Below are 11,910 nucleotides of genomic sequence, written 5' to 3' on the forward strand. Positions count from 1 at the left end.
AATTACGAAGCAATAAGATGCTTATCTTAACATACTAAGAAGGTTAGGTAAGGTCGGTGTTTTCTATGAAGCTTTTCAAGGTAAACTAAAATATTCACAATAAATTAGTATTTCACATATGCACTTATTTTATAAGTCAATATTGACTGTAAGAAAGTGCGAGAACGGGTTGCGATATGAGACGGACAAGGAGGTCACGACGGAGATTGAGGCAACGAAATCATTATGATGTACACCTAGGGCATTACCCCTATTCACAGCCTAGGTTACACAAATAACAGTTAACATTTTACATTATCATCCTCTATAAAAGCTGAGACACTCAGTAGTAAACAAAAAACTGAACCAGATGATACAGCTTCTTGAGATATAATGACATGTCATAATTGTCTTTCAAATTCATTATGGCCTTCTTAGAGTTAGCACGAGAACGCTTTGAGGCTGTAGCCTAATCCATCATGCTTCTTTTTATAAATTTCACGGGAATTACTTTTTAAACTAAGTTATTTTAATTTAGGATAATAAGTACTGCGCTTAAAAATGTCCATAGTTCGTGTGGAAGTATAAAAAGTGAGGCGGTGTACTCGGTGTAATATCTTCCAGATATACGATTGTCAAGGTTGCGTCTATGATCAATAAGATCAAAAATCTGTTCCAGAATTAAAACTATTTCGTTATAGTGACGTCACACCTTACCAGTATGTTTCCCAATGCTTCTGTTCACTTAGCGGTAAACTGGTACTCAGGTGTTAGTCAGCTGATGGTGTTGCATTCTAGGAAGGGTCAGTAGTTCAACCTCAGGGAAGACTTCGATATAAACCTAACATTATTATATAGGGCGTTTTTTGCCCATGTTTTTCTCAGGTCTTATGAGCCTACTCTTACTTTTATAGAGCCTTAGATAACATAACCCCTTTCCACCGCCGATAACAACAATGATGGAGCCCTGTCGTGTTATCTAATCTCTGATACTGAATGCCAGTCATCAGCGGCAAATATACGAGAGTGCCATTTGTATCTACAGCATTAAATTAATTAATCTTCCCATATTTCTTCTTAAATGCCTCTTCATTCAAAGACAGAAATCTAATGTCATCCATTGTATAAACGCAACAGTTTGGTCTTCGCAAGTTACTGTCCGGTGGTGGTACTGAATAGGATACAGGAAGGAGGGTATCAGTCACATTTGGCAACACTGCTACAGCGGTGAGAGTAGCCTACCTCGCATGTGTGGCAGTAATGATTATGGCCGGCACTTGGTGTCGTGGTGTTTTAGTGCCATGGGCGTGTAAAGCAAGAGTTGCCGCAGTCTTTAAACGGTGCCAAGTGCCTCACGAGTGTTGCTCTTGATTCTGAACTAGTCATAGTGATCTAAAGCCAGCCTATTGCCAACTACCTTCTAAAACTGGCTTTTTAAGTCTGGTATACTCCAGTATTGTCCCCTCTCAGGCTCTAACTTGACACTGGTGACCTTGTGAAATTGATGTCTTATCTCAGGTATATCGTTGACCCTAAACAGTCAGTCTTTCGTGACCTCATATAATCAACTTTTAATTTAGTTAACTAGTTAGCTATACCCGGAGAATAAGGCTAATAGTATCTTCTTTTGTTTTAGAAAGTCTTGAAGTCACGCTAATGACTAGTTGAAGCAGAGCTTTGAGTGACTCCGAAGCCACGTCAGAGATAAAGATGGGGCTCCTGAGCTCAGCAGGGCTTCTCAGCACGTCAGCCTCAGGAAGAGTTGGACTAGGGTCTCCATATATACCCTATTTCCTCCTCCTGGTGGTGGTGCTGCTGCTGCCCGTCGGCGGCGTGGAAGGTTAGTGCTGGAAACGACAAGGAAAGGCAAATCGCCCATTTCTATGTTTAAGTATGGGTGTGTGTGCGCGCGCGCGTGTGTGTGTGTGTACTCACCTATTTGTGCTTGCAGGATCGAGCATTGGCTCTTGGATCCCGCCTTTCCAGACACACACAGTTGTGTGTGTGTGTGTGTGTGTATTTACTATTTGTGCCTGCAGAATTCGAGCTATTAGTTCTTGGACCCTGCCAAGTATCCGAGCAAGGAAAACATTCATATATACAAGTTTATACGAATATGTTGAAGGCTAATAATAATAATAATAATAATAATAATAATAATAATAATAATAATAATAATAATAATTATAAGAAGAAGAAGAAGAAGAAGAAGAAGAAGAAGAAGAAGAAGAAGAAGAAGAAGAAGAAGAAGAAGAAGAAGAAGAAGAAGAAGAAAATTAGAAGAAATCATGAAGAGGATTCGAACCTGCACACTGGAGACTCCCAAGCACACGCACTAAAGCACTAGACCACAATATGCTTCAGAAATAATGTAACCTTGGATTCAATTGAATCCTCTAGGTATCCTGAGGCATCTTATGATCCTAAATCAGGGTTAACACATTCCCCGCATATATATATAAGCTGTGGTGAAGGAGTTCTACCCCAACCCCAATCTTGACAATGGGGAAACGAGCTTTGTCCCCTAATAAGTTAAAATGTGACTTAATAGCAGCGTGATAAGCCAAATATAATTATGTAATACGAAACGTGAGTTTACAAGAGTTCAATGTATATAAAACACGAAGAGCATTGTAATGCAGTACAAATCACTGAATCCAATGTAATCAATTTATCTAGCCTAAAACATATATGTACAAAATTGATTAAAAAAAATACAACATATAGAATCCGTGTGATCATCAACAACTTACGAGTGGAGTTGTGAGTATTGTACTCATCGAGGCGAGTATACATACATCAATACAGTATATACATAGCTTGAGGACGGGTTGGTATGTGTCTAAGATGGGTGTACCGTGTATGTATGATGTTTCACATGTGTATGCACGGTCCATTACACATGAGAGTATATATGTGTGCGCACGGAGGTTTTATGAGACGTATGTCTATCTATATGTCTCTCTCCCCAACACGACAAACATTCCTCTCATAGAGTGTGCTTCCCACACACGTCACATCCTCCTCTCTCCCACAGGACATTGCCATCTCATTGCCCTTCCCACACCCGTCATAGATTTCTATCTCCTACAGGACAGACCGTCCCAGAGGTCCAGTGTGGGAGAGACAGCGATTGTCAGGGGACGATGTGGACGACGCCCCTGCCGGAGTGCGTGTCGAATCGTTGTCGTTGTCCAGAGGGTACCTGTGTCGTCTTCTCTCTGACCAGCAGCGGCGACAACGCCTATTACTGCGGCGAATGTGGTGAGTGGCGTTCCACCCGTCGTTCATCTCTCTGTTGTCTCTTTATCTCTCTCTGTTGTATATCTCTCAGTCTCTCTCTCTCTCTCTCCTGTTCGCTGTCCTGTGTTTTGAAGTTCGTCTATACATTTCCAGATCTGTCTCCTTCCTCTCCCATTATGCTCACTAGCTGTACCTGCCTGTCTATCGGTCTGTCTTTTTTTGCCTGTCTATCTGTCTAGATGACCTCTTAGGTCATCATCATATTCGTTCTTCTTACTGTCATTATTAACCTTATTCATCGCCATCTTTATTTTTGTTGGCATCATCTTCTTGATATCACCATCAGCATTCATCTCATCATATCATTATTTTTTATTATCATAATTTTCACCACTACTGACATCACAATCATTATTTCAGTACGTGTCACTTTCACCATTATATTATCTAAATTATCATTAAGAATGTCGTCAATTTCGTTTTCATTATTTATCCTCACCGGCCGTCATCACCATAAACAATTAACTTCATCATCACTACAATCACCTGGAGGCTGCTTGAGGTGCTCCTTACACTCCCTGCCCCTCCTCCTTCAGGAACACTGGGGTCGCAGTGCAATAATACGATGGTGTGCGAACAGCGCTGGGAGTGTTCCGGTGACTTCTGCAAGTGTAGCGACGGATACGTCTACTGGGAGCTATGGTGAGCTCCGGAGTCGGTGGTGAGAGGAACCAAGTTGTGAGTGAATGCTACTTGTGAGTGAATGCTACTTGTGAGTGTGATAGCACCATGTCTTGGATGATGGTGGGGTAGAGTCACAACTTACACAGCAAGCCCGTTTTCTTGAATAGTACATCGCATTTTGAGGTATAATGTCCCTAAGACCAAAAAACTGATACACTAAAAATGGCACCGGCCCGCAAAATTTACGTGATGTCCCCGTTTTGATAATTACTTCCTAATAACAGAAATAAACTTGTCAAAAACCCTAGATCTAAAAAAAATAGACCTAGGGTAAATGTAGCCTAAAATAGGCTACAGTAAATTTACTAGGTCCTGTGTTTGGAGCGTTTGGTGTAGATATTTCAGACACAATTCCTCAAGCAAATTTTTAATGTCCTTAATTAATTCCACGCACGTATGTATCAATGACAAGGTCTACATAAGACTATGGTTGGTTAAATCTTTACATACGTCTTTGCTATCTTATCCGTTCTGAAGCTACTCTTTGTTATTTAGGCATGAAATATGAAAATGTTGAAATGCTTGGTTTGTAATTAGGGCCGGAAGTCCCAAAAGCCAAGTACGACATGACCTAGGGCCCACCAGTACCAGGGGGGCCCACCAACACCAGTGGGCCCACGAGCACCAGGGGGGCCCCACCAACACCAGTGGGCCCCACCAGCACCAGTGGGCCAACGAGCACCAGGGGGGCCCCACCAACACCAGTGGGCCTACCAGCACCAGGGGGCCCCACCAACACCAGAGGGCCCACCAGCACCAGGGGGGTCCCCACAAGTTGTCTACATATGTATGTGTTAAGCCATTGAACATCCACACTGACCATAGGATGGGGCCCATTTAGGCGTTTTGGTTTCGGGCCCAAAACCAGCCAGATCCTGCCGCTGTCTGTACACGAGTTCTGGAGTATGATGACTACAACTTTATTAGGCAGTTATTGATTCTTTTGTCGTGTGAAAGAGAAAGAGTTGAAGTGCATTTAAAATAATTAGGTCTGATTGCAGACTTTTTTTTAGTGGACTTGTTCATTGAACTGACAAATAGTTTAATTTTATATTCACTTTTACGCCAATCTGAAATATTGTGGTTTTAAACTGAGTTAATGATGTATTTAGCGCTTGGTCCCATTTCCTTCCCACCTACTATTAAACAAGAGCTAATGATATATTTAGGTTTTGGTCCCATTTCCAACTACCCCCATTAAACTATTCGTAACTAGTCTCTATCCTCATCCTCCATGACGTGACATCACCTTCGATTGCAGCTTCCTATATATAAACAGCTCACGTTAACCCACTTCTCTTTTATTTAGACAACTCAGTAAAACCTCTTTTTGCTTCAATTTCCCTTAATAAAGGATATACCTACCTTACTACTCCTACCCCCTAACAAAAATAACTCACTATTGTCTCTCGCTAGCTTATTAAATCTGTAACTTGCTAAACTAAATGATTTGGGGGTTTCAGTTCCTGAGCCTATTGTGTGCCTCTGTAACTATTTTCATTGCCGCTCACAGGATGGGTATGGGGTGCATAATAAGGGAACTATAAACTACCACCCTTTCTTCGCCCATTGCATAGACAAACTAGGATTTTTTCAGTAACGAACAACCTCCCCTTGCGCGATGTCACATCAGCCTTGATCGATAGTACACTAATCCTTTTCTCCTACTCCCCCCACCCTACCGCTTAAAATCCCTCCCCATTTTTCGGCCTTCCATTCCCATCTTTTTCTTTCTTTTTCCCTTTCTTTCCATTCATCACTCTCCCTTTACCTGCCGTGCCCTTCCTCCCCTCAGCGTGGTATACGAGGCGGTCCCCACCTCCGTCAGCAGCTTTGTCCTCATTATCATTCTGGCCGCCCTTCTCATCCTCCAGAGGCTTATTCATTCGTAAGTATCTACTCTCGTTGGTGCCTTCCCTCGTGAGTGTCCTCTCCTTGTGAGTACCTACGCTTGTGATTACCTCCCCTCCTGAGTACCTTCCCTAACCTAGTAACCACTGCATTGCGCAGAGCACCTTAAGGTGCCCCATGGGTATATCATAATATTCACAACTCCCATGCATACAAGGGGTTCATATTTGCTTCCTCAGGCATCCAGTAACCCTCCCCCATCTTGAAAAAAAATCAGAATTCCTCATTTTCCTTCTAGGGCATTAGTAAAAAAAAACGAGGACCATTTCAGGCAACATCACATCCAGTGTGAATGTGCAGGGCAGCCATATTAGGAGCCATTGAACTCTTAATAGCAAATGAGTGAATGCATGTATATTTACTGGCAAAATGTGTACTATGTGCAATTATAAGATTTAGGCTTATATATAATAATATGTATTAGTATGGATAAATATATGGTGTGCATATATTTAAACATATATCTGTATATACGCATATTTTCAAAGTTATAAATAATGAACACCAACTTTGACACATCAATACAACTTAAAATAAATATAAAATAAAATATATGAAAATAAATCGGTAAAGTTATTCCCATGCGGCAACTCACCTCATTTCTGGCAAAAAAAATCGCAGCTTCACCAGGCCACTACAATTACACTACAACACATACACACTTTTTACTTGGATTTTCGTACTTCCTGGATGCTAGCTAATGAACACTACTATACAAAAAAATATTTGTTTCAGACCAATTTTTGTTGTTGTTAGCACCACAGGCTTGTCATATTTAAATGGTGAGCAGTGCAGAGGCTAGTGAGTACCTTCCCTTGTGAGTACCTCCCCTTGTGAGTACTTTCCCTTGTGACTACCTCCACCTCGTGAGTACTTTCCCTTGTGAGTACCTTGTCTCGTGAGTACCAACCCTCGTGAGTACCTCCCCTCTTGAGTACATGACCTACGACAACAGTCGATCCTTCCCTCTCTCTCATCCTCTCCTGCAGAAGGAAGGCCATCAAGAAGTGCTTGTGTCGGAGCTCACGCGATTCGGAGGCAGAGGAAACAGTGAGTGATTCTCCGTGTTATTGTTTTCATTGTTACGAGTAGTAATAGTAATATTTCTAGCATCATTACAATATATAGGAACTTTATATAGGTTACAATATAATAGTAACATTATATATATATTTATCATATATCACTATAGTGAGAGAGTAATGCCTGGTGTCCTCCCCAGAGGGCGGTGGGGTACAACCTGGAGAGCAACAACAAGACTGCAGCCTTCACCATCGCTAACTCTGACTTCTTGGCTACCTCTGACGTATGTGAATATTATCTGGTTCACACACACACACACACACACACACACACACGGGGCCTGTGGCTGAATGGATGGGGCCTGTGGGTGAGTGGACAGTGCTTGGGACTCATAATCCTAGGGTCCGAGTTCGATCCCCGGCGATGGCGGAAAACAGATGGGCAGTTTCTTATGCCCCTGTTACCTAGCAGTAAATAGGTACCTGGGAGTTAGACAGCTGTTACGGGCTTCTTCCTGGCGTGTGCTTGTGTGAAAAAAAAGTTGATTGACAGTTGAGAGGAAGGCCGAAGGAGCAGAGGTCAACCCCCGCAAGCACAACTGGGTGAATACACACTCACATACACACTAAGGTGCCCAAAAAAATATTAGAAAGTTTTCTTTTGAAAACAGATTGGTAGAAGGTTGGAACAAACTATGTGAGAAGGTGGTGGAGGCCAAAACCGTCAGTAGTTTCAAAGCGTTATACGACAAAGAGTATGTCTCATGCTGGAAGTGCCTTTCTCAAGAAAATCACTCCATCAGCGATCATTAATTACTAGGCTTGACTCGCATCTGGAACTTGTTCGCTCAACAGGTTGATACAAGGGAGATCAGATCAATTGATCACATGAAGACTCTGGCACACAGTTGGCTACAGGCTCATCCTGTTCCTTGTATGATTTTTACGTAATGTTGTTAATGAATAAAGGCTATTCCTACTGATGCATATAACAGGCTTATGAAATAAATGGGCCACTAGGAGCAGACTTCAGATGAGCTGAATTAGGATAACAACTCATGCTTACAGTTTCACTAAGTACGTTAGTTGATAGCCCTTATGAACCCCTAGTCTTAGAAGAGAGAGAGAATGAATCACCCTTCACAACATGAGTAATTCACACCAATCTTCTCCAGGACCCGGACCTGGAGTGGGGTCTGGAGCTGTCTCGCGCACTGTCATCCCGTGGGGAGGACTGGTATGCCATGTCGGGATCCACCTGGTCCTCTTTGCCGTCCTCCACCGGCAGTCTTCCCCACACCCACTCATCCGACTCTCGCACAGACTCGGCACAACCTGGAACCTCAGGGTGCGTATGTTATTCTCTTCGTCTGTAGTGGGTATTTATAGGTTAGGTACGTGACCTACTTGCATGTACTCACCTTGATATTCTTGCATTGCCGGGCATTAGCTCCTGTAAATAACCTTCCCATCAAATTAATGTAATGATTATCTTTCCACTTAATTAATCGTTCTCGTATGGTTCTTTAAAAGTAATAATGGAACATGTCTCTGCAATCCTTTATCCTAACCCATTCTATTTACTTACGCATTCTATACTGAAGTTAAAAAAGAAGCTAGGCGTAAAGCGCCTAGCGCCAGAACGTTGCCTTACACCAAGGGGCAGTCATGTTCAATGAAACATGACTGTACCGCAAGAGTAACTGAAGGAAAGGCAGACCAAGTACAAACACGATTGTACGAATCCCGTGTGTAAGTGAACAAGTTCTCTCAAAGGGCCATAGATGGCGCCGGATAGCTAGCCAGACGTTTCCTTGACCGCTGTCTTAGTAAGGACGAAAACAGCTAGCTATATGACTGACTGACTAATCAAGGGGACAGACGCAAACAGTTCTAAATGAAGGTTCTGCAGATACAGATTACCAAGAAATATTACGGATAGGCTGTAGCTTAGAGTATCAAGTGCTAGAGGTGATTTGCAGTGTTTGGATGTGAGGTGGCCAAGTGAAGCTGGTGATTAATGAGGCTTCAGAATCTGGTGTGGATCATGTGTGAAATCCAGGATAGGGCCAGGTGTGGTTCAGGGTGAAACTAACGTGGATCAGGTGGGATCCGGGAGTGGACCGAGGGTAACTCTGGCAGGTGTATGGTAACTGTCTGCAGGTCCCAGGGTAACTCTCTCGCTTAACGTTATGAGGTTCAGTTCTGCTAGCATGTGAATGTGTGACAAAAAAGGTTCTGAGTAAACTAGTCCTGCATCCTTTTCCTACCGTCTCTCTTCCCCAGACTGCGACCGAGGTTGGCATCGTCAGGAAACAGGTCGGCCACACCGTCGCGGACTCGCCACCGCTGCTCCACACGCACATCCATATCTTCTACCTCCTCCACAGCCTCTGTGGCTCGTCCCTACGCATCCAGCTCTTCCTCTCGTGTCCGGTCGTGCACCTCCTCCATCGCCTCTCGGTGCAGTGGAACCAGCTTCAACAGATCGTCTCCTTCGCTAACATCGAACTTGTCATCGGCGTTACCTTCGTCAGCGTATAGCCACGACCACTGAGGATGACCTCACAGGGTCCAGACTCTGACAAACAACTGGCAAAAATTTACCACTCTTTCATAATATTTAAAGGGGGTCAAACTAAAAGGAAGTTTGATGCCAAACTTCCACTTAATCCACTTGGATTGATGCCAAACTTGGACAGAGTGCAATAACTTTCAGCTGAAATGCTTTGTCTATCAATGAGACTATGAGATCTTGCTGAAGATGAAGTTATATTCACTAGCATGTGCAGAAGAGTCATCAGTTCATGGATGAAGAGACTCATGTTCATCAACACGTGCTAAGAGAGCATTGTCAAAAAGCCTCTTGTAGCAAAGCTTCTTTTCACCAACCTGAGAGTCATGTAAGGGATACCTGCACCATTTAGTTCTAGTATACTAGTAGCTTATCATATATGATTCCTATTACGAAGATTTAAGACATTTTATATTAATCACCTTTCCTTTGTTGACTGTGTTAAAATTATTGGATCCAAGAACCGTTTTAAGGATACCATGGTGGCTTTTAGTGACCAAATTTAATTGATTATGACAGTCGAGATAAGGCAATGAAATCAGAGAGGAGCCAGCACTTCTCTCATGAACCTAAAATTTGCTGACTTTATAATTTATAAAATAAACTGGTTTATAACTAAAGTAATTCGTTCTAACCCCAGCAGTCTTCAGAGGCTTCATTTCGGAGGAAGACTTTTTCAGTGTGTAAAAGGAGTTGCATGCTTTAGAATAGACTCAAACACTTGAAGAAAACTTTGTAGTAATAAAATTCCTCTTGTTGCTGTATATTCCCTAGGTAAGAGAAAGCAAGAAGAATTACACTGATGTGAAGCCTCATATCGTGGTAGTGCATCTATCGTGTGGTAGTGCTGTTGTTTGCGACGCGAGAACTGTGTTCTTGAGGAAGGTAATAGATGCATTGTAAAGAGGAACCAAGAATCACTAATACAATGAGGTAAATGTGGTGTCAGGATTAGATTTTATTTGTATCTTCAAATGAGAATTAAAGAACAACCTGGCCATGTTTATCAGCCACTGAGTGCAAGACAAGATATATGTTTTAAAGTTATTAGTAAATAAATTTGCCTTTTTCTCCATATGACAATTCTTAGGCTAATATATTGTTGATGTTTAGTATTTGTCTTGGCAGATTTTCACATGTAATTTTGAGCCCGGGTGTTGACTGTTATGTAAACACTAGTCATATATGTATGGGTACCTCAGTGGTGTATTGACACCGTCAACATCATACTATTTGCCTAGCCAGAGAGTGTGTAGTTAACTATTCCTCAAGTGATGCGGTAAAGATTATCATGATTGGAATCACGATGTCCCTAGCCTAATATTCAAATTTCTTGACTAGTATATATTCTGTTTTGTTCAATATTTTATGGATTTATTGTTAAAGCTTTGTTTGCATGGTACACAGGTGAGTGGGACATAAGACCTAGCTGCGGCATCAATAATAGTTACGTGTACACTGCCTCACTGGGTGCGCTAAGATTCTCTCACATTACATTATTCCCAGTCACATGAAGTAGGACAGTTAGTGATCTAGGAATGTGTTAGCATGTGTTTAATTTTATATAATACTTTGAAATGTAATTTTGTGTGTTGATATGCCCTCTCCCTCTCGAGTTGTGAGGGTGTTGGACCGAACACCCTCGCAAGTACAATTATGTGAGTAATTGTTGAGCCCGTAATGGACTTCTCATTGTAGCGTTAACGACCCATACTATCAGGTTCCTTTCACACATTGATGATTACTAATATAAAAAGAGTATGCGGATAGGACTGAAGTTTGAGTTTTCCTGCACTGTTCTGAGTGCAGGCAATATTTTTCTTATATATGGTAATTTATTATCTAAAGATCACTTATAACAAATTTTCTAAAAATTCATAAAACTACAAAATAATTGGACATTTTCTGACAACAGGACGAGTAGAATTTTCCGTTCCCAGCATGCAATATACAAAGTCATCTTCACGCAATGTTTAAATATATTACATGCACATCCGATACAGCATTGACGTATATCAATGACTGGGCTAATACGACTCAAACCCAACTTGCAGGTCAATACCTTGCCACTGAATTTTTAAGACAAAGAAAGTGGAATTATATAATGTGTCAAATGTGGCCCAATTTCTTGGTTGACTGGAGATATTTAGCCAATGATGTGGCTATTTGATATTATATATCTAATGGGAGGTCTCATTCCCCTAATATACGCTTTATGTTGAAAGCGTATATTGTTGATATACCGCCAGTACAAACTGTCTTCGGAAAAAATCCGCTCACGGTAATGGAGTCTGAATGAATACATAATTAGTGCTATTATCTACTCTCTACCCATAGTTAGGTTTAGGTTACGTTAATACAGTGTAATGTTCGCCAAAATGTGAAATATGGAATTCGAATATATTTTACAAATCCATATCTCTTACCATCATTAAT

The 11,910-nt window shown here is 41.6% G+C and overlaps 1 protein-coding gene across 1 annotated transcript; it reads left to right on the forward strand.

The window, feature by feature from the left end:
* The first annotated feature begins 1,227 nt into the window (after nucleotides 1–1,227).
* LOC123746060 (uncharacterized) lies at nucleotides 1,228–11,892 on the forward strand. Its single transcript, XM_045727258.2, has 9 exons — nucleotides 1,228–1,497; nucleotides 1,616–1,819; nucleotides 3,073–3,243; nucleotides 3,819–3,924; nucleotides 5,762–5,854; nucleotides 6,867–6,927; nucleotides 7,100–7,183; nucleotides 8,075–8,247; nucleotides 9,186–11,892. Exons 2-9 carry the CDS (start codon nucleotides 1,690–1,692, stop codon nucleotides 9,454–9,456), a joined length of 1,089 nt encoding a protein of 362 aa, XP_045583214.2. The 5' UTR covers nucleotides 1,228–1,497; nucleotides 1,616–1,689; the 3' UTR covers nucleotides 9,457–11,892.
* Nucleotides 11,893–11,910: the final 18 nt, after the last annotated feature.

Source organism: Procambarus clarkii, chromosome 10 (genome assembly GCF_040958095.1).
Source record: "Procambarus clarkii isolate CNS0578487 chromosome 10, FALCON_Pclarkii_2.0, whole genome shotgun sequence".
NCBI classification, from domain to species: domain Eukaryota; kingdom Metazoa; phylum Arthropoda; class Malacostraca; order Decapoda; family Cambaridae; genus Procambarus; species Procambarus clarkii.